General features: G+C 43.9%; 1 protein-coding gene across 1 annotated transcript in view; it reads left to right on the top strand.

The window, feature by feature from the left end:
* KPNA1 (karyopherin subunit alpha 1) overlaps nt 1-23,794 on the top strand; it is a 1,070,482-nt gene that overhangs the window by 161,328 nt on the left and 885,360 nt on the right. The window contains exon 2 of the mRNA XM_069635818.1: nt 1,841-1,977. Within this exon, the coding sequence (XP_069491919.1) occupies nt 1,849-1,977 (129 nt within the window). The 5' untranslated portion in view covers nt 1,841-1,848. The remainder of the gene's footprint in view (nt 1-1,840; nt 1,978-23,794) is intronic.

Genomic DNA, 23,794 nt, shown 5'->3' with positions numbered 1-23,794 from the left:
GTGCCAACATGTAAACATGTCCCTGTAAGGCCCCCATTAGTGATAGCAATGGTCCTACATGCTATTTAACTCCAAGGAGCTCTCCTTTGTTGGCTTTGCATCAAAATGTCAGGCTTTGCTTCAAAATGTCAGTATTTAACACTGCAGTATGCTCCTACAGGGGTAATCTATGGGCAATTACACCCCCACCCCACCACAAACACTGACCCCCAAAGCTCCCCCCCCCCGGCATGTCTCCCCACCACCCTCTCTGCTACAGGCACACCATGTATTAATGCACATACATTCACCCCCCACCCATTTGCGTACCTATTGATTGTGAAGATCATTCCACCCGTGGATAGAAGCAGGAAACTGGGAAGGAAGTAGAGTCGGCCATTTTTTTTATATATACACAATTATTTTCCAAGCGTATCGAATAATTTTTCCAACATCAATAGATCTTACAGGTAGAATACGGTACTATACAGTAAGTTCATGAAATACAATCAAACAAATATTTGAAAATTCCTTCCTTCCTTTATTTAGGACATTGATCAAACTTCGAACCACTGCAATCCCATTGCTGACCAGACTCCAACCCCACATTCCCCACCCAGGCCATATTACCCTCCATAAATTATTTTCTTACTGCATAGAAAGCCAGTCTTTTGTGCATTTTAAATCATCGATAAAGAAATGTGGCGACTTTATGGCAAGTTGAGTTTACTTTGAACTTAAGTTGTATACTTGAGAACCTTACTTGGGGATATCTAGAAAATTGGTCACATAGAGTAGTAATTGCTTTTCGCAGCCTGGATCTCCCATATCTTACACCACCACAAATTAAATCTGGGTCGTCCTGGGTTCTTCCAACAATGAGCAAGCCTGATCTTACTGCGTAAGGAGGACAGTGTGATTTTACCATTAAATCCTACAGAAGGGAGTGTCCCATTTCCGGGATGGAAAGCGTGCAAATCCCATTTAGCACAGCAGCTTCCCTGTTGGCACCTAAAAATAAAAAGCCCATTCTTTAGTGAATGTTGGCTGGAATATTGGTTAGTGGGCACAAGAAATCCTAATTAAGAGGCAACCAACTTCATTCCTATACAAGTAGATTTTGTGGATTGGTGCGATTTACAGTGAAAAAAACATTGAGGACTAAAACCTAGTTTTCTTTTACGTCTTTTCAATGCAAGTATATGCAGGGGAGACCTGCCTTAGCCACCCCATAGTTACCTCACAAAAATTGTAACCCTAACCCACACCCCCATAGACATTTGTGTTGAAATTCGTCCCAAAACACTCGGTTCGTCATTGATGTTTTCTGCTGCTGGTTGTTCAAAGTATATCGAATTTACATGTCCTTTCAAGTAATTCTTTCAGGGCCCAGGTACCTGCTCACCCTGCCACCCTCCTGCACTGCCGCCTGGCCACCCCTTGCATGGGGCCTGTATCTGTGCCCATACAGCCCCCCCCCCCGCCCACTCATTGTCTGCTCTGATTGGAAACTTCCTATCTGACTAACTTTGCACTTGGCCCTCACAGGCTGCTCTACCACTGTTTTGGATCACCGTATTTATTTATTTACTTATTATTTATCTTGTCCTCTCTTATGTTCTACACTTTCCAATTTCTCCCCCGACCCGTGCACTTTCCCTCTTTTCCCTTCCCCATGCACTTGCGCGTTCTCAATGTCACTGGGCATAGTAAGATCGTTGTTTTGTTCTCTCCACAGTTCCACTTCCTTTGCCTGGTCGCGATCTGAAACACCTGTGTATGAGCGCGATATAAATAAAATATTGTATCATTTGTCCTGGTCCATTAAGCAGTTTGTTTACATTGTTTCTTTTTATTGTAGAATTCAAAATGACAACTTCAGGAAAAGACAATGTCCGACTAAAGAGTTACAAGAACAAGTCTCTGAATACTGATGAGATGCGGCGGAGGCGAGAGGAGGAGGGACTTCAGCTGCGGAAGCAGAAGAGAGAAGAACAGGTATAGGCTATTTTGGTACCTTTTTGTCTTGGCTCACTAAAGGAAGGACAATTACACAATTCTTTTAAAAAACAATAGTGATACAATTCCGTTCTGTGAAAGTGACTGCATGTCTTTGCAGACTCTCCCAACACTTCTTAATAGGCCAACACTTCTTAATAGAGAGAGATGCTGTTGCTGCCTAGTTCTGATTTAAAGTGAAGCCTGTCTGGAGTGAGCAATTCCCTTGTTTCCATTGTATAAAAACTAACTGTGGCCTGTGCTTGCATTGTTGGTACCGCGCCTAAGATGTGTACCAGTAGGGAACTCCCAAAAGCCCTTCACCAGGTCCCCCTGGAATAATATTCATATTGACCTCTTCTGCCGCCATCGCATTAAGGTCCTTAATTTGGGTTTAAGCCTACACATCCAGCCTGGCTTGGTTTTGAGCTTTCATTTTAGCAAAACAAAATGTTTACTCCTACGTCCCGTCCCATTTCCTCCATTCTTGTGGGACATTCCGTCCTTCGGGATGGGACCGTAGCACTTTTGTCAAAAATGAAAATGTGTGTCCTCTTTTTACGCGGGGTACCGCATGCGGCTGTAACCCCACCCTCCTGACATCTGCGCATCGCCCTTCAGTCCTTTTCTCTGCACGGTCGTGACTGGACTCAGTTGCATCACTGGGAAGAATTTTTTCTTTGTTCCCGTTGTCCTTCTTTCTTGCTCCGGTTCTGCGGTCTTGTAGACCTCCGTCTATGTCGGAGCGTCTGGGATTTTCGTCCTGTTCTTCATGCAAACGTAGCTTCGCTACGACGGATCCCCATTCTCTCTGCTTGGAGTGTCTGAGCCCGGATCATCCTTGGGATTCGTGTTTCTACTGCGACTCCCTCTCTGTCCGGGCACTCCAGCGTCTTCAGAGGAAGTATGTTTTTCAGCACGTTCCTCCACCTCATTTTGTTTTTCATCGACAAGAGATGGCCGGTAAATTCCTTACTTTTTAGGGGGCCCCGGCTGGGGAACTCTTTTCCGGAAGGGTCTTGAGCAGCTCTCCTACCAGGGGTTCCCCTGAGGTGCCTCGCAGGCCTATCGGGCGTACCAGTTTTCTCCAAGGGTTCCCACAATGGACCTGCCGAAACCGGACCATGTTCCGAGGTTGACCTGTCGGGTGTTAAGCTACAGCCCAGTTCATCTGTGTCTTTGGACACCGGGGTACTCCCGTAGTCCTCCTTTCCTGGAGCTTTCTGTACTGAGCCACGGCTTGAGGCCCTTCTCGAGGGAGCTACACGTACCGGGTGAAGGCCCGAGGTTCCTCTTTGAGGCTAAGGTATGTACCGACAAAACCGAGAGACCTGCTCCAAGCTCTCTTCTGTGAGGTGGATTCCTCAGCATTCCCGCGCTCAGGGACACGGTGATACCGGTTCTTTCGAGGGGGCAAAGAGGGTGGTCATTGACCGGAACTCCTCTGTTATCGGCAAAGGTTTCTCCTATTGGAGGATAATTTTGGGGCCACCTCCAAGACGTCAGTAAACATCCGAGACACCACCCCTCTCCCCCCCAATACCGGCTCTGCCGAGGATCCTTTTGTCAAGGCTGAGGAGTTGCTTAAGTCCCCTGACCAGCCTGAGGAGGTGATTGCCTCACTTGTGGTGTAGTTCTCTTCAGGCATTGACAAAATGACAGCCCAACCTTCATGGTTCATGGTGGCCATTTTGGATTCTTCCCTCACACCTACACGCTCGATGTCGGGTATTGGGAACCTTCTTTTTGGGGTGAGCAGCAGTTTCCACATCATGTGGACAGTAAAAATCTGTTCCGCCCTTCTTACGACTGCCGTGCTTGGATGCCGCTGCCGCATACTGTCTCGCTTCCTCCTGCTTCTGCTACGTTGGTCTATGTGGACCTGGTTGTTGGCGGGCCTTCCTTGCAACCATCCTCATTGCGTTTGTGGGGGTATGCCCCATATCAGTGGCCTCTGCTCAACCCAGGATGGGGTGCTTTCGGAAGCGTTCACCTTGTCGCCACAAGAGCGTACTGTCCTGTTCTTCCAAAAGGATGCTTTGTCCGAGGCCCTTAAGGTCTGGGATAAGCCCTACAACGGGCTACATGTCAATAAGAGAATTGACGCCTGTTACAGGCTCCACACCTCTGAGGAGATAGTCTTGGCGTCTTGTCCGCTCCCTTCCTCGACGGTGGTAGCTGCAGCCACGCTTCAACCCGAGCTGGCCTCTGCCACCTCAACAGCTGCGTCTCAGATTTTGTCCAGGGAAGACGAGATTCTGGACTCCTTGGGCAAGAAAGTCTTTGCCAACTCTGCACTCCAACTTCGTCAAGCAAATACTGAGCTCCTCCTGGCTGCAGCAAATGAGGCTGTGAAAGGAGTTGGCTGATTTCTTGGAGTGTATTCCTGCGGATAGGCTAGACTACTTCAAAGTTGGTTTGTCGGATGCCAGGGTGATGGCACAAGATCTGCTGGAAGCTGCGGCACACCCTGTAGATACCTCAGCTCGAGGCCTTTTGGTGGGAATTGAGATCTCCCGCCAGGCATGGCTCCATACGGCTAAGTTTTCGAAGGAGGTACAAGACAAAGTTCTGGATCTTCCCTTCGACGGCAAGGAATTGTTTCATTTTTCTATGGATGGCTAACTTAAAAAGAGTAAGGCGAGCACCAAAACCGCCAAATCTTTGTTGGTTCTGGCAAAGGTCCCAGCTAAGGCCCCTTATACACAGAGGGCAGGTTCTCAGTCTGGATCCTTCTCTGGCGTCAGGGGGTTTCAGGACCGCCGGGCGCGCAGAACTGAACCTCTGGTTGGCGGCACCCGTCAAACAACGTGGTCAGTTTTCTCTCGCCCATCATCCTCCTCTCCAGCGGCAGGTAGTTTCCCTGCTGACAAATCTGCAAAATTATTTTTTTTGTCGGTCGTACGAGACTCCTTTGGGAGGATGAATCTCGTCTCATTTGGAGGCGTGGCAGACAATCACCAAAGATCGGTGTGTTATGTTCATCGCTCGGGCGTGTTTTCGCTTGCTCCTACCCCGTACCCCACCGATCAACCCTTCCTTTCAACATATCGGGACACCCTTCCTCAAGCTGAGGTTCAAAAGCTGAGGTTCAAAAGCTTCTAGACCTCAAGGCAGTGGAACTTGTTCTCCTTGGGGAACAAGGAAGGGCTTCTTCTCTCGTCTGTTCACGGTACCCAACCAGGCTGGCCTGCGCACCATCCTCTACTTTTCCCAGTTCAAAGTTTCTCTTCCCCCAAGAGAAATTCAAGATGATCACGCCCTGCCAAATGAAGTCCTCTCTTCGGAAGGGCGACTGGCTGTGTAGTGGATCTTCAGGACGCGTATATGCACATCCTGATATGGAGGCTGCATCGGAAATATCTGCGGTTCTCCCTGGGAGGGGAGCATTTCCAGTTCCGTGTGCTCCCGTTTGGTCTCGGCTTGGCACTGCGTGTCTTTACAAAGATGATGTTGGTCATCACAGCTTTCCTTCGGCTACACAGTGTTCATGTATATCCGTATTTGGACGACTGGCTCCTGCGCAGCCTTTGTCCACTGACGGCTTTGAGCAATCTCCAGTCTCTCCTCCAGCTCCTGTTCCATCTTGGGCTGTTGGTGAAGTGGCGGAAATCTAACATGATGGTATCCTAATACCTGATTATCCTGGGTTTCTGTTGGAACATGGTCAACTCCAGGGTGTATTCGTCACGTGTCCGCTCTTATCCAGTCGGAGCACATTTCGGCTTGGTGGTTCCAGAGACTTCTGGGCCTCATGGCTTCGTGCGTACTAGCTCTTGCGCGTCTCAAAATAAGGCTTACTCAGCTGGCTCTTCGGAGCTTTTGGTGTCAGGCTTTGGACTTGGATTCCAAGATGATCCCAGTTCCAACCTGCATGATGGCAGACCTTCTATGTTGGTCTTCTACCAGCAATCTGACTGTGGGGGGCCGCCTTTCGGGAGCCCTGCCCACAAGTGACGATTACCACAGACTCACCCCTTCTGGGGTGGGGTGTGACGCTGGATCATCTCCAGGTTTTCGATCTCTGGACGCTGCAGGACAGGCAGTTTCATATAAATTATTTGGAACTCCTTCCTGTTTTTCTGGCGCTGAAAACTTTCCAACCGTCGATCACGAACAGGGTGGTCTGCATCCGCGCCAACAACGTGGTGACAATGTTTTATATCAACAAGCAGGGTGGCACCAAATCACCACCTCTTCTGCACCTTGCCATTCAGATTTGGGAATGGGCCATCCAGCACAGCATTTGGCTACTGGCGGTACAAATTCTGGGTAAATTCAATGTGACTGCAGACTCACTCAGCCGGCAAACAGCATCCAGCTACGAGTGGGAACTGAACACGGTGGTCCTCTCCACCATCTTTCGCGAGTGGGGCACTCCGGAAGTGGACCTTTTTGTGAGCTCTACAAACAGGAAACTTGCTCTTTATGCATCCAGGAACCTGTGCCTCCTCCCTATGGTACGCGCTCGACATTCCGTGGAACAATATGCCTTCCCGCCTCTTCCTCTGATTCATCGGTCACTCTGCAAACTCAGGAATGCATCGAATTGCACTCTCCTGTTAAAGTGCACTGTCTTTCAAGCTCTGGTTCTCTCTAAGTTGGATTACTTTAACAGCCTCTTACTAAATCTTCCTGCCTCCACTCTCCGCCCTTACAACTAATCCAGAACAGGACTGCGAGACTTGTCCTTGGCCTTAAGCCCTGGGATCGGATCTCTCCAGCTCTGAAATCTCTTCATTGGCTCCTAGTGGCCGCAAGGATTACATTTAAAACCCTCTGCATTGTCCACAAGGTTTTCTCTGGCCTGGGTCCAAAATACCTTAATCTATCCATCTGTAAATACCTCCCCTCTCGAGACCTTCGCTCCTCTACTTCTAAGTCCCTCTGGGTCAGTTGTTTTTCAAAGAAACAAGCTGGGGGCAGGTCTTTGTCTCCGGTGGCCTCCCTAAGGAACAGCCTTCCGGCTGCCTTGAAACTTGAGGAGAACCATCTGCTGTTCTGGAAGCACCTCGAGACCTTCCTCTTTGCTTCTGCCTTTGCCCCCCTTCTCCCCTGCCGATCATTCTATCTCAGTGTCATGCTCCTGGCCCCCTTTTGTCCATCGGGCCCAGATAACTGCTCACCCTCCTGCACTGCCTCTGAGCCACCCCTTGCACTGTGATCTGTATCTGTACCCATGCAGGCCCCCTTTCTTCTCTTGCACTTATCAGATATACCCTATCTGACAAATCACGCACTTGCCTGCGCCTGAATTTATTATTCATTTATTGCATTTATTTATTTTTATTGCACTTATTATGCTGCCCTTTCCACTTCTCCCCCTTCCTCGCACTTCCCCCTTTTCCTTTTCCATGCACCTGCGCATTCTTAATGTCACTGAGCCTAGTAAGATCGTTTTTTATTATCCCTTCTTCCCCAGCCCCTTTGCTTGGAAGCGCTATGAAACGTGTGTATGAGCGATAAATAAAATATATCATGTCATATATCATAGCTCCTTGGTAGCCAGCCAGATTCTGGTTCTCGGAACTTAACTGTCATTTTGTCCCATCAGTCTGCTGTTGATTCCCAACCTGCTTCACCAGATGTGGCACCCCTCCCCACAATCATTCAGCTTGGCGGCCTGATGCCTGAATTTAAATCCTTAGCACGGTTTAACTTGTCGGAGGACAATATGCGCATTATCCAAGTGGCCAGAAAACACTCTACGAGGTCTCAGTATAGGAGCAAGTGGCTGTTTTTGCCACTGGTGTTTAGCTAGGCAGCTGGGCCCCAGACATGCCACGATTGACTCTGTCCTTTCGTTCATATCTCATCTGGCAGCTTTGGGCATTCATGTCTTGTCTTGGAGGACTTACTTGTTGGCTATTGCTGACTACCTGTCCACTGACAACTGTTCCTTTTCTTTGACAAACCCAGTCATTAAAAGGCATTTTGCAGGTCTATTACAACTTTTTCCACTTGTTCGCAATCCTCATCCAAAATGGGATTTACATGTGGTCCTCCCCGCCTTATGTCATAAACCATTTGAACCCATGGCAACGGCAGATCTAAAGTACATTTCATGGAAGGTTGCATTTCTGATTGCAGTGACTTTGGCAAGGCGAGTAAGCAAGCTTCAAGCTTTGTCTCTGGAACACCCGTTCCTCACCTTCCATAAGGATAAGGTTGTTCTCCGTACTCCTCATCCTTTCCTTCCTAAAGTAGTGACTGATTTTCATTTGAATCAATCTCTCATTACCTGTCTTTTTTCCGAACCTGGCCTCCGATGCCGAGAGTATTACACAATTTAGATGTCAGTCGAGCTCTGAAGTTCTATCTTGACAGAATAATTGAACTCAGGGGCTCCTCACAACTCTTTGTTACGTTTGGAGACCCGAAAGGGAAACCGGCTGCAAAAGCTACTATCTCCTGATGGATTGCTTCCTGTATCTCCAGAGGCGTATACCATTCAGGGCCTTCAAACTCCAAAGGGCATTCATGCTCATCTTGTACGTGGCAAAGCGGCTACTGTTGCCTTCCAAAAATACGTTCCCTGGGAAACCATTGCCAAAGCGGCTAAATCGGCTTCCCCATCAGCTTTTTGTAAGCATTACTGCTTGGACCTGAGCTTCAGTGCCAATTCTCAATTGGGCCTGGCTGTTCTTAAAAACCTTTTTCAGTAAGGGTTTCCATCCACCCATATTTCCTGTGAGGAGTGCTTGGGAATCTCCCATAAGTATGGAGGAAAGGGGACGGACGTAAGAGTATAACAAAGTTACTCACCGGAGTGACTACCTTACTCCTAGTCCATAGTCCCCTTTCCGCCATACGCCCGCCCGCCGTCCCCTCTAATAAGTATCCTCTATTATTGCTCAAATGGTCTCGGACCTGGCGATAGTAAAGGACTGATGGGCGATGTGCAGTTCAGAGCTCAGGAGGGCGGGCTTACGGCTGCGTGCGGTACCTCACGTAAATAGGACAAACCTTTTCATTTTTAATGATTTTTGACAAAAGTGCCCCGGTCCCGTCCCAAAGGACAGAATGTCCCACAATTATGGAGGAAAGGGGACTATGGACTAGGAGTAAGGTAGTCACTATGGTGAGTAACTTTATTCCATGCTGTGTTCAATATGGCAGAGCAGACTCTGTCCTAGGATAAGTAGCCTAACCATGTATTGCCAGATCAGTGAACTACCTGGAGAGTGTCAAATGTGCGAGCTGAAGAATGTCTCCCTAGCCCCCCTCTACCCCAACCCATTGCTCATGACCGAAATGGAAACTATTCTATGTTTTGGGGGAGGGGGAAGGAAAGCAGAAATTGTATGTTAGCCTGAGCCGTAGAATTACCCCCAAGCTGTCACCCTCTACATAATCTGTCGGGAAGGGTTGTGGATGGAAAATGCAGTGTGTTGTGCAAACAGACAACAAGAACCCCATGAGGAACCCAGGATCGAACGTGTGCAGTGTTGAAGGAGGTAAAGCGGGATTTCTGCCTGATACAAAGATGGCCGCCAGGACATGGCACTGCTCTGTAAACGTACCAGCAAAAGACAAATGAGAGAGGCATCAGAATGAGCCAATCTCAAGACGCCATAGAGAAAAAACATGAGTGGGGGAAACTAAGAGAAAAGAATAAGGCTGCTTGCAGAGGTACATAGACTGTAGACAGGGAGAACAAGAGCAGCCAGGCCAAGGCACTGCAGGTTAGACTGGGGCAGCAGCAGAAATATCACAGCTGGTTAAAGGACCAGAGGAGAAGCAGTCCCAGAAGCATCATTGGCACGAGGAGGGAGAGCAGGCCGGAGGTGAAGGCCCACAATGAGAACGCTGACCTGTTGGAATACGTTTCTCCAGAGTCTGCAGATCTCTGTGGAGGTGGGCTAAACAATGAGTGCTATAACACTGGATCAGCCAGGCACCGCCCTTGCTAGATTATAGTGAGCCTGGTACTGTATCTTTGTGAGGAGAAAATATGTAAATACAGGAAGGGCTCTTTATCCATGTGGCTCTCTACCTTATCCAATGAGCCTCTGGATGCTTTATCCGGGAGAGACCTATGTCGGTTATTCATGAAAGGTTTGAAAAAAAAAAACACGAATGGGAGAAATGTTTGAATTTTGCCTTTATTAAATTAACGTATATCACAACATTTCTAACCTTGATTCAGCTGTACAAATGTCTTATTAGTTCTTCATTGTACTATTAGGTAACGTGTTTCAAATCTAAAAATGTGTGCACGCGATGGCACCAAATGATTTAAAAGATTAGTTTCGGTATGGCAGACAATAGTTTACAATTATAAAACATTGGTCGGCAGTGCATTTTTACTTGGCAAGTTTATTTACTTTATTTTGTGTGTTGCATTTGTCATCTAAGGTTAGTAAGCAGACATTTTATGGTATTGCGAAATAAGTAATCTTGTTTCAGAAAGCATTTGATTTTGTTTTGTGGAATCGTGTGCACGATCAAAAGACTGTGCGTTACTTTGGTCAACCGAGATTTGGGTGTTGGGAACAGTGAAATCAACATATCTGATTGGCTATTTTTGAAAATATGGACGTTACAAAATAAATATCAACCTAGTTAAATTAGGCATGTGTAAATGTTAGCACCACCTTTTATTTTATTTTTAATAGAGATTATGTTTTTTTGACTACATTTACCCATATTATGGATCCTTTCATCTGTTTTTCATTCTATTATTTCAGCCTTATATTAACTCGTTTCATTTTGCATCAACTATTTCTTCTGTACAATTACTGTGGAACAACCAATGAAAACGTTATTAATCTATGCAGTTTATTCTTTATATAAACAGAAGAGAAATAGTGGACTGAGTATTAAAAATAACAGTTCAACGATTTAAAGTTAATATTGCAAATGGAATATATTTCAAAAACGTATTGTTAAATAATTGACTATGCAATTTGAGTACTTTTTTTCACAGTTTAGTTAATGAACGAAGACAGTTGTATTGAAAGCCATGCTTGAGATGTTATCTGAGAGACTTAATATGGGGTATTTTTCTGCAATCTCCTTTGAGGGTTTGATATTCAGAATATTTTTTTTGTGTGCAAACTTTGTCCATGCAACAATTGAATTATTGTGTTCTCCTGTACACTTTGTTCAGTTTTTAATACATGCACACATTTCCAATGGATGGCTTGGTGTGTCCCTTAGCAACGTTGAGGCTGTTATGCCAGCCTTGAGTGTGTTTGTCTTAGGCAAACTGCTCAAAATAGCATAATAACGATTCCATATGTCGATTGGAATTTGAGGTTCTCGACCAAATCTAGTTTGGGTTCCTATCCACGTTTCTTCGAAGTAATTCAAGAAATTGGATAGTTCACTTTCGTTTCTTAACAGAGCTTAATAATAGCTTTCCTGTATAGTTGTCATGTAGCCAGTAATTGCATCGCTTTTTAGTAAATATTTTAGTGCGCTAAGCTTGTGAAAATGATATGAAACTCACTGGCAGTGCTGCGTTTATGCTGCAATCCATATTTTTGGATGTTCGTCCATAGAGCCTGGCGATAGAGAAAATGGCAACCTTGAATTTCACTAGCCGGGAATTTTTTTAAATTTCTGACCATTCAAAAAGGCATGTTTTGGGGTCATTAAGTGCTTCTGGCATGCTCTCCGATTTCTGTAAACACTGGTATGCCTTTTGGTTTTTTTGGACATCGGAACGTAAACAAATGGAAAAAAAGTCTTTGTTGACATCTCCATGTATTGTGTTATCACTGTGAAAAATGTTTCTGGCAACTTTTAAATGTAACCGCCATTAACTCATTTTGATTTTTTCCTAAAATGTCCACATTTTGTTTTGTGACAAATATAAGAAATCTATTCTCGATGCCTGTACTATCAAATGTAACAACTTTTCTCCCTGTAGTGTTTGAACGTTTTCAGGAATTTTTAACTGCTTAATGTTTTGGGGGATTTTTGGTAGATTGCTTTCCAGTTTTCTGTGGTACGTTACTTGGAAGTTCAGTAAACTTAAAAGCATTTCACTGGCAATATGTGGCAGTAATTCCCCTAGTATTTATCTTGCCGCTTGTACTGACTGGCAAAATTGCTTTTGTTTTTAGCACGTTTAATTTTTCTTTCTGCTTTAATCTAACTAGTAATTGAGTCGTGGTTGTGATCCTGCACACATAATAACCAGGCCAAGAACAGCGCATGCTCTTCCCCTGCAATCTCTTTTTACATAATCAGTACATTTGCACCAACATTTCCCTTTTTTTTTTACAGCGATCCAAATCAGAGAACCACAATGGTGAAGTTGCTTTCTGCCCTTGTGTGAGAGAATATATTTTGCTTTCTCCATATTTAGTTTGATTCCTGTACAACAAAACAGTCTTTTAAATTCACGTGAGCTTTTTAATGTGGTAAACCGATGGATTTTGAAGTAAAACGTACCTCATATGTAATAAAATAAAAGCAAAAACGAATGTACTGTTGTCCCAATTGTGTAGATAAATGTGTGCTCCTGTCGGTCATGTACAGCGAACAGCCGTTTAACTGCCTCATCACCGTAAAACATGTACTTCCTGATTTGCCTTCCTAATATCTCGGATTTCTCACGAGATAATAGAATGCATAAGACACAATAATTCAATTGTTGCATGGACAAAGTTTGCACACAAAAAAAAATTCAGAATATCAAAGCCTCGAAGGAGATTGCAGAAAAATACCCCGCATTAAGTCTCTAAGATTACAACTCGAGCATGGCTTTCAATATAAATTTCATTGTTCATTAACTAAACTGTCAAAAAAAGTACTCTGAAAAATATCTATTGCGCCCAAATTGCATAGTCAATTATTTACCAATAAGTTTTTGAAATGCATTCCTTTTGCAATATTAAATTTCACATTTTAAATAAAAAAACATTTGAAAGTTCAATTTGTGACTTGCTGAATGCATCCGCCTTTCCCTTCTAACCTGTATGTCCAGCCTGTAACCCACTGTAGCTCCATGTCCTTCCAAGAGAATCTATATTAGTTTATCCTCCTAATAGTTTCCATATTCTTGTACCCTATTACTTTATCTGCATGTTGTACGGCGCTCCTTTGTTCACAGCGAAGTTTGTGCTACATAAAATGCAACATGCAGCAATGACGATTTCTTTATAGAAAGTTAAATGCCTATCTGACTCTTTTTTTCATTATTTTTGTTTAATTGGTACTCCATTAAATTTTTACATTACATTTGCTGATTTTTTTTCTTTAAAAGGAGAAGACCAGGAACACGAACGGCCGGTAATCTTAACTAAAGGAAAAGATATTGCCTTTTTAAATGAGCCATGGTACTTTAATATGCTGCTGTTCTGTTAATGGCTTTTTATATGTTCACTCTGTGGTATTAAGAATTGTGAACACGTTTTGACAAAGACCAATGGAATACTTGAGGCACGCATAATACAGCTGAACACCTTTTTATCATAGACTGAACAAACTAGGTTTTGTTTTGGAGAGGATTTATCCTACATTAGACTGTGCTACCAGGATTGCTAATATAACTGTAAGGGACAGGACAAACATTCTCCCGAACATAGACCTTTTACCTTAAATACTTCAGCCTCCTGATCACTATTCTGCAAATATTAGTTTTAATGGTATTTAGACCCTGCTTCAGATAGGCCATTTTAAAATATGTATTTGGCTAAGCTACTTTTATCTCCAGGTAGCCCCCTCCCACACCCCTCCCTTCTGGATCTAGTGCTTGGGAATCTTTCAAACATGGAGTAAAGAGAACCGGATGTAGGAGTTGGCAAGTTACTCACTGCAGTGACTATTTTACTCCTTGTCCATAGTCCTGCTTTCCATTATACGTCCGCTCTTCTAAAATATAGTTGTCAGATGAGGCCTGGGTGGTTGGAAAAGATCTGAGGTTTGAAGCCTAGCGGTGAGTTTTTGGAGTTTGGCTGAGTGAGGCCACCCATGTATCAAAATGGGACACTGTTTTTGAGCACCCAAAATAATCTGCTAGAGTCCTGACCACATTGGACCGACTGTCCCAAAGTATGAAGTAAAGGGGCGATGATTTAGGAGTACATTAGCCCCCACGGTGAGGAGCACTTTCTGTATGGATGTGATGACGACAAGACCGGTCGTTGCTTATCAGCATCTTGGCACAAAAAGTTGTTTCTTGATCTCGCAGCTTCCCACCTTGGATTCAGGGCTTGGCAGTGCTAGTTTTAAAGTCCAAAACTGCAATATTCTGTGTCAACGAGCAGGGATGCACTCAATTGCCCCAAACTGTGCAGGTTAATGAGCGCTCTGGTTTTTCCATGCCATGTGTGAGAAGGCCATCCATTCTAGTTTTCTTATGTTTCTGGGACTTTGCGTTTTTTTTTGCATGTTACATTTAGGAAATCTACAAGTCCCTCTTATCACAGAATATATTAAACAGAGAGGATGCCCTATGTGCTGAAAAATTCAATAAATGTGTTTCAGAAAGCGCATGCTGAGGACCAGAGAGTGTTCTTATTAAAAATATATCATTTTATTCTGTTACAATTTCATAAAATACATCATTTTTTTAACAATTTTAAGACAATTCATTTCCAATAAACATATATTTTTGTGAACAAAAGTTTTTTTTTTGTGTGCAAATAATGATGCATAATGGTGGACAGTCAAAGTAGGAATATTACTACTGTAAAACTTATTTAGAATGTCTCTATACAAACTAGATTTGATTGTGAAGATGAATGGTAGAATGGTGTGTTAGTGATATACACATAGCGCATTTTTGTGTAAACATTTCTCCTATTTGCACAAATACTTTTGTTCACAAAAATGTTTATTGGAAATGAATTGTCTTATAATTGTACAAAAATGATGTATTTTATGAAATTATAACAGAATAAAATCATATTTTTAATAAGAACACACTCTCTGGTCCTCAGCATGCGCTTTCTGAAACACATTTATTGAATTTTTCAGCACAAAGGGCATCCTCTCTGTTAAGTATATATTGAACTCTCCACAGATGCCCATGTAGGGGTCCCCACCTTTTTGTTTTTGGTTCTATTATCACAAAATGCCATTTTGAGGGCAGGAAAGCCCAAGCAGTTTCTTTTTCTTCATTTTGTCTTTTTTTTAAATGTTTGAAAAAAAAAAATGTTTTACTTTAAAAAAATAATATTTCCACACACCGAACAACACGGTCTTAATGCACATCCAATCCTCCTACACAAATGTCATGCCTACAATAAAATAACATGATTAACTTTCAATAAAATATTAAAAAGATTAACTATTCACTGCTAATTAATATTGATCTGAAAATTTTAGCTGCTTTAAGAACCCTAAAACAGTCAGGGCTATTAAGGTGGGATACCCTCTGATTCCAGTTTTTCACAATCAATAAAATCAAAACCATTCACCAATTCCCTAAAACGTAAAGTGTGCAGTGCTGTTAAAGATGGACAATACACAACATGTTTCAGAGTTTCCTCAATAGTGGAATCGCCACAGAATCTACAGAAATCCTCCTTGGATGGAATCCATTTCCTTCTTACTAAAAGGGCTCTGGTTGGTAAAATATATCCAACCAAAACCTCATGAAATATGATTGAGAATAACTATTTGGAAAAACAAATGCTAATATGGTGCCAATTATCCTTGAGCTTTAATTGAAGTTGAAACAGATTGATGCGCATGAAGGCACTCTAATGTATTAATCCAATCCTGATTGTAAAGCACCTTCTTAACCCCTGTTGGTTTTGCCACAAACACCAACACCAAAACCAATCTTGGACAAGCAGCTCCTGGGTATCCAGCAGTAACCAGTCTCCAGGAGCTACCACTGGGGAATGAGGAGCTAGTACATCGTGTTCTGCAAATCTAACTTCCACACAAGATGCAAACATATAATTGTATCCATTATTTATGACCCCTAATGCTTTAAATGTCATGTGTCCTAATAGTTATAGATTGTCCCAAGTGCAGAGTTGAATTCGTATAGTTGGGTTTGGTCGGCATCAGTTGGCCTGGGGAGGCACAAGTAGCTCCTAGTAGCTGTTGGTATCAAGCTAACCAGGGTCTTCTAGGCCACATGCAGGTGCCAAATAGCTACGTTTTGTTTGTCTAGATGCACACCTTGTTCTTTGATAACAATTAGTTCAATTTGAGAAATGTATTAGGGTGCAAGGGAGAAGAACAACCTTGACACGAGTTGTAAAATCAAGTAGAAAACGATCAGATGACCACACAATTGCGGATCACTGCCGTCCCCTACACACCTGTTTCTATTGTAATCCAAACAATATTTTTATCATTTATCTTTTAAATACTCAAATAAGAGGCATTGAATTATTCTATAATCCAAAATGATTTTTTGATATATGTGTATATACACTTAATGTAATAAAATACAGTCCTTCTGTAATCATACAAATGTAAAATGTCTTCATGATTCATCTAGCACCCTAAATATAACACCAATATCCTTAATATGGAACACAAATATTGATACAATATAGTATTGTTCTTTCACGCTTGTGGTTTGCTCTACCCGTTCCGGGAAAAGGCTTCCCTTCATCAGGAGCTATATATTCAACTTCTCTCCTGTCTCTAACATCTTGAATATTTGGCGATTAAACCAATCAGCCACTTCGACCCACAAGTCAACAGTATGGTCATCGAACTGTTCGAGGTACAGATTTGAAGGATCTGAAAAAGGGGAATTTCACTAAATAATCTAGATACAATATCAGACAACATCAGAGTCAGATCATAAAAGACTTTGCAGATGACTACAGAATAACATTGCAACCAGCGGACAAAGGAGGAGCAATTGTGAGTATGGACACAACTATTTATGACAATGAGATCAAGAAATTACTAGAGGATAAATACATAAATCAAGATTGAACAAGACCCAAGAAATACAATTGCACTAATAGAAGAAACCCTTCAAAAAGCACGCCAAAATTATTGGATCACAGAGAAAACAAAGAGCTTTCTAACAAACGATTATCCGATAACATCAGTATTTTATGGCCTGCCAAAAATACATAAGGCTCTAAGGAACCTACCACTGAGACCTATAGTGGCTGGGACTGACAGCATTTTCAACCCACTAGCAGGGTATGTGGATAAGGTACTGCAACCGATAGTGCAAGTTACTTCAACCTATTTAAGAGACAATAGCCACTTTCTAAATACCTTGGAGGAATTGGATGGACTACTGGACAGCAATATACTGGTTTCTTACACGTCAATTCCACACCAAGATGGATTGGAGGCACTAGAGTGGTCACTTCTCGGAAACATCTTCATACTCTAAGCAAGAGCTATAACTAAAAACACAATTTTATTTACTAGATTTCTGGTACCTCCTTGGGGTCCTCAATAGCATACGCAAATCTATTTATGTACAACCTAGATTCTACTCAGACACACGTTGGCAAACAAACTATATGCTGGAAAAGGTACCTAAATTACATTTTTGTCATCTGGAGAGGAGAAAGTTCAGAACTGGACGAATTATTTGAGTTCCTAAACTCAATACATGATTGCATCAAGTTCCCATGGAAGTAGGGACACCAAAATTCTACTTCCTGTATGTGGAATTAGAACTGAGAGGAAGTGAAATACTAACAAACATATTCCACAAAGTCATAGATGTGAATAATTCACTAAATTATCTGAGCCATCACCCGCAACACTTGAAGAATAACTTTCCGTACAGTCAGTACTTACGACTTGAAAGGATCGTCTCAATGGAAGAAACATTGAGAGATGAAAATATTAAGATGGCAGAGAAGTACAAGAGGAAGGTCTATCCGATAGAAGTCATAGAATCGGCCCAGGAGAAAGCAGGCACTCTAAACAGGAAAGATTTGTCCACTTCAAAAACGAAGTGGAAATAAGTACCGTTTCTGTATGCTCTCGGGTGCTCCAGCTAGAGCCATCATCACGAGACTCATAAAAAATAATTAAGTCATTGAATTGGACCCAAAACCCCCACTTATTGCCTACAAAGGAGGACAGACCCTCAGGGACCAGTTGTGAAGGCCGAGAGACCAAAAGCAGACACGGACACTTAAAAAGAAGACGGTTACTTTTTTCTGCCTATATTGCAACAATGTAATGAAAGGCAGCTATGTACGCCCCCACAGAATGGGAATAAAATGAAACAATGACTTTGTGACTTGTGAGTTGAGATCAGTGATTTACAGACTCTGCTGTCACAGTGGAATGTTTTTATGTAGGACAGACAGTAAGGAAAGCAAACGAAAGCTGGAATGAACATGAGAGCAATATTCGAACAAATAATGCACGATCACCAGTGGCCAGACATTTTGCAGAGAAATCGGCATACGATAGCCCAACTGAAAGTGGTAATATTGGAGGTAGTGAAAAAACCACAAAGAGGCGGGGATTTTGGGAAAAAAATGGACCAGAGAGAACTGCTCTGGATTGAGAAGTTGGGGCAGTTTAGCCCTTGATGGGATGAATGAGGAATTCAGCTTCAGGGCTTTTTTGTAGCTTCTCTATAGCTTTTGTATGGTTGCATTGAGGTTTACTGGCTAACTGTTAAAGGTGAAATCTGAGCAAAAAAAAATGCGTGTTGATGACCCTTGATTCACTACTTGTCAGGATGATGAAGCAATGCACACAGTGATTACACTTAACAGAATATAAACGATATGAAGACCATGTAACAACTGCCATGTATAGAATAATCGCCCCATTTAACTATTGTCATAAGAGGTTAAAAATAATAAAGAATGGAATGTACTATGATATGCAAATTATGCATGACTGATAGGGGTGCGCACTGGAGGAGCGGGTGGAAGCAATATGTTGCACCCATGAAGAACTATAGAATGTGAGCATGAATCGATTGATTAATGCATGGATCTGTACACCAAAACGGGCCTACTAGACCGACACATCACAAAAATTACAACATTCAAAGATATTATTCTATCTTTCTATTGCTGAAGATCAACATAAGATAGTTTCAGCAATAGTCTTTTACAGACTCTGTGAACTGTCAGGCTACAGAATAGTGATGAATACATCCAGTGATAAGTGAGGTTGCTGAATAACCAGAACAACAATGACGTAATGTAAACGGAGCGTCATCGTGATGTCATCGTGCTATTGCGTGATGACGCCTTAATGTAAATAGCAGCCATTTTGGATAACCACAGAAGGACACAGTGCTGAATTAGGACACAGATCGAAGGACCCACTCTTGGTAAGTCTGGGACAGAAGAGAAGCAGTTTATCTAATAGGTGTCATTTGTCATAACACCGCTGTGGGCTGAAATATACTGCCACATATCTCTATTTTAGGAGATTGTCATGGGGAAAATTGGTATACCTCGGGAAGGAAGACAGCGCTATCGGGTGTTTTATAACCATCTTTAAAACAGGGGAGACATCTGGCAGTCTGTTCCCGACCTTAAAACGCAATAGTGGTAAGCTTTTACCACCAGTATACAGGTATTGAGGACACTTCTAATTTTTTAGATATTAGCAGTCAATGGGGTATGATAAGATATTTTATTTATCACGCTCATACACAGGTGTGTCAGAGCGCGACAAGGCAAGGGAGGGGAACAGGAGAGAACAAAACTATCTTACTAGGCCCAGTGACATTGAGAACATGCAAGTGCATGGGATAGGGGGAGGGGAAAAGTGCATGGAGAGGTGGGAGAAAGTGCAGAACAAAGGAGAAACGGGATAAATAATACTAAAATAAATAATAAAATCAGCACAAAGTGGTAGTGCAGCCAAGTGGCAAGTGCTAGGTTTGAGACAGCAGATCAGGTGGGTCTGGTAAGTGCAGGAGGGAAAAATAAAAGGGGGGGGGCTGTATGGCTACAGATACAAACCCCAGTGCAAGGGGTGGCCCGGAGGCAGTGCGGTACGGTGGCAGGATGAGCAGGAACCTGGGACCAGAGACAGAGGGTGTCCCAATACAAGGTGCCAATAGAGCAGATTAGCAGGGGAGAGCGAGGGCGAAGGCCGAAGCAAAGAGGAAGGTCTTGAGGTGCTTCTGGAACCTGAGATGGTTTTCTTCCCATTTTAGAGTGGCAGGAGGCCGTTCCAGAGGGAGGCCCCAGCCGAAGACCGAGATCTACCCCCAGCTCGTTTCTTTGAAAAACGACTGACCCTGAGGGAGTTGGAGGAGGAGCGAAGAGCTCGAGAGGGGAGGTATTTACGGAGGGATAGCTGAAGATATTTTGGACCCAGGCCCCAGAAAGCCTTGTGGACAATGCAGAGGGTTTTAAATGTAATTCTAGCATCCACAAGGAGCCAACGGAGAGATTTCAGAGCTGTAGAGATACGATCCCATGGCTTGAGGCCAAGGACAAGTCTTGCAGTCCTGTTCTGGATTAGTTGCAGAGGGCGGAGAGAAGAGGAAGGTAGATTTGGAAAGAGGCTGTTGAGAACCAGAGGTTGGGAGACAGTGAGCTTCTGGGGGAAAGAGAGTAAGGGTAGAGTACCTCTGAGGAGGTGCAGTAGGAAGTTTGACTTTTTAGAGACCTCGGAGATGAGGGCAGAGAAGGAAAGTGTAGAATCAAAGATGATCCCAAGGTTCTTGCCCTCGCAGGTGGGGGTAGGAGGAGGGCGAAGGGAGGCCACCCAGAGAGTTGCATATAAATTAAGTGAGGTTATCTTTTACCCTTAGGTGAGATTCCCGGTGAAAAAAGAGAGACCATCTTGAAATCAGAACGGCTACACTGAATACATCCAGGTGAATTAGAATCCTGACAGATGTGGTAAATGTATAATGAAATGAGAACCGATAGAAATACTTCCATTGCCTTGCTTCTAGATGGAATTGATAGAAAGATGCTAGTGACAGAAGAGAAGTTGAATTTAATGCTCCCGATGACGGGAAGCCTTTTCCCGAAATGCATAGAGCAAATCGCAACAATGAAAGAACATCAATATTATATGTATCAATATTTGTGTTCCATATTAAGGATATTGGTGTTATATTTAGGGTGCTAGATGAATCATGAAGACATGTTAAATTGTATGATTACAGAAGGAGTTTATTTTACTACATGAACTACATCTACATTTCTTTTAATGATTATAGAAAAATTGAGTGCCTCTTATTTGAGTATACAAGAGATATAAATGATATTGTCTGGATTACAATATAAACAGGTGTGCAGGGGATGGGAGTCTTCCACAAGTGTGTGGACAGCAGCTAAATAGCTCCCAACTCCCCTCTATTTCGAACCCTGCAGATGATCTTTAGTGGCAATATTGAAGAGGTGTAGACCAAAAGCGACTACCCATCCTCTCTGTTGATGGACCGATAAACATGTCACTCTGGGCATTTGCCCTTCCCCCGGTCCAATTTTGCAAATATGAGAAGTTATTCACTTAAACAACTGTATCATCCATACCCTAAGCAGAGACCGTGAGAATAAACATGGTGTGAGCCAATAATGACAAAAGCAAGTGATGTCATCTGATTTGACACACGTAGCTGCATAAGACGCAATGCAAAAATGTATTTTTTTAAACTATTTTTATTATTTTAAACAACTCGCCAAACATAACAACTTTTAGGACGTACCATAATCATGGTCAAACCAACACATTATACATTTCCTGTCCTCCTCCCTCCCTCCCCACCAACTCGAGCCGTTTCATCAGTGTCATCTACATGAGCATTTTTGGGGATCTCGGTGCTTGTTGACTCATCTGAGTCTTCCGTTTCATGATTGACCTAGTATGGGGCAGCCATTGAGGTCACCAGTTGCCTCCAGGCCATCAGGGGACCCACTTCATCTTCTCCCGCCCTACCCCCCCCCCCCCCCCCCCCGGTGGCAGCTTCAAACCAAACCGCAGTTTCTGCTTCTGCCCATCTCAGAAGGTCCGCCCACCATGTCTCCACTCTAGGCCTGTGGGCCGCCTTCCAACACATTGCAATCCTGCGCTTGGCCAGGACATATGCCAGGTCCTTCATTTTGTTAATATGCTTTAAGTTACGTGGCCTGGGGAAATTCCCAAGGATGCAATCTATGCACCTCTGGGCAAGCCCAGAACATGTGCAGCAACCCTGCCTCCTCCTCTCTGCACCTGGGGCATTTCTGTATGGCTGAGCCTCCAAACCTGGCTATTCTTCCAGGGGTCAGATAGGCTCTGTGGGTGACATACAGCTGGATCTGCTGGAGTCTCGCATTCCGGGACACCTTTTTGTGGTACCTCTGAGCTCTATCCCATTGTCCATCTGTCATGGGTTCTCCTATCTCCTCCTCCCAATCATGCCTCAGCTGGGGTAGCTCCCTCTCTTCCTTCGCTCTTAAGAGCTCATATATCCTAGATATTTCATGTCCACCCTCTGAGACATCATACATTATTTCCAGGGTGGCATCAGGTTCTTCCGCCAGTGCCATCCCAGGCCACCTCCCCCTTACCCGTTTCAGGAGCCTGGTATATGTAATGTATTGGCCACTATGCACCCCTGTCTCTTCCTGCAACCTCTGAAATTCCAATACCTCCCCTTCCTGCCATGTCTCTGAGGGTGGCTAGACTCACCGATTCCCAGTACCTGCAAACCGCTTCGAACAATTGGGGGTCATCCCCGCATAGAGCCACCAGCGGGAATTGCTGAGAGAGCGGGTCTGGGTCGCCCACCGTTTTCCATGCTTTGCGCCAAACTTCCCAGCCCAACTTCAATAGTCTCCCCCTCCCCGGCATCTTAGTTTTATGCATCCACACTGTCTCTTTTAGAAAGTATGGGGCTGAGTCACCCCGCAAAAGCCTGGCTTCCGCCGAGTCCTCCGCAGACAACCACCTGGCCACATACAACAGCTGTCCCGCCAAGTAATACAATTCAAAGTTTGGCAAGTTTATGCCCCCCTTATCACTAGTGTTCTGTTGCTTCCACAGGGCCACCCTATTCCTGGATTTACCCCATATGAAGCCTCTGCACATGCCATGGAGTCTCACAAAGAAGCGTCTGGGGATCAAGTATGGGACATTCACAAAACAGTGCAGGAGTCTGGGCAGAACGACCAGTTTGAGTAGAGCCGCTCTCCCCATCATGGCCAGGGGTAACCTAGACCAGAACGTCATGCTATTCCTAATACCCTCAATTGCTTTCTCTGTGTTATGTTTGTGCTCTATCTCTGTCTTATGGTAAATATTCATACCCAAATACTTGAATGTCGCGGGCTGCCAGGGTATCTGCAGGACGGGTAGCTTCGCCGACGGGGTGCTCCTATACCTTCCCAAGGGGAACAAGCTAGACTTCCCGGGGTTCACCGATATGCCTGAGAGGGTGGCGTAACGATCCATCACCTTCAGCACATATTGCAAGTTTTCTTCCAGGTGGCGCAAGTAGAGAAGCATATCATCTGCATACAGTGATATCAGGTGTGTGCCCCCTGTCGTGTGAATCCCCACCTCCCTGTATTGTTGCCGCAGGCATTTCGCTAGCGGCTCTAATGCCAGGATGTATAACATGGGTGACCTGGGGCAACCCTGTCTAGTCCCCCTGCTGAGTTTCCATTTGTCTGAGATTGTGGGTCCAGTTTTAACTCTCGCAATCGGAACTGTATAGCAACTGAACCCAACTAGTATATCCTGGTCCGTATCCTTTCAGGGTTGCCTTCAACCACGGCCAACGCACTGAATCAAAGGCTTTCACCGCGTCCAGCGACACAATAGCCATCTCGCCCGAGTCCTCTTTAGTTTGATCAATGATATGGTGCAACCTCCTGTAGTTATCTGTGATATTTCTGCCAGGGACATAACCCGTTTGGTCTGGGTGTATCAACTTGCCGATTACCCTCTTTAGCCTGTTGGCTAGCACTGCCGTGAGTATTTTGCTATCCTG

This window comes from Ambystoma mexicanum, chromosome 7p, assembly GCF_040938575.1.
Source record: "Ambystoma mexicanum isolate Mex_15411 chromosome 7p, UKY_AmexF1_1, whole genome shotgun sequence".
In the NCBI taxonomy this organism is placed as follows: Eukaryota; Metazoa; Chordata; class Amphibia; order Caudata; family Ambystomatidae; genus Ambystoma; species Ambystoma mexicanum.
Note: the sequence above shows the minus strand (reverse complement) of the source record. Positions and strands in the feature narration are given on the sequence as shown.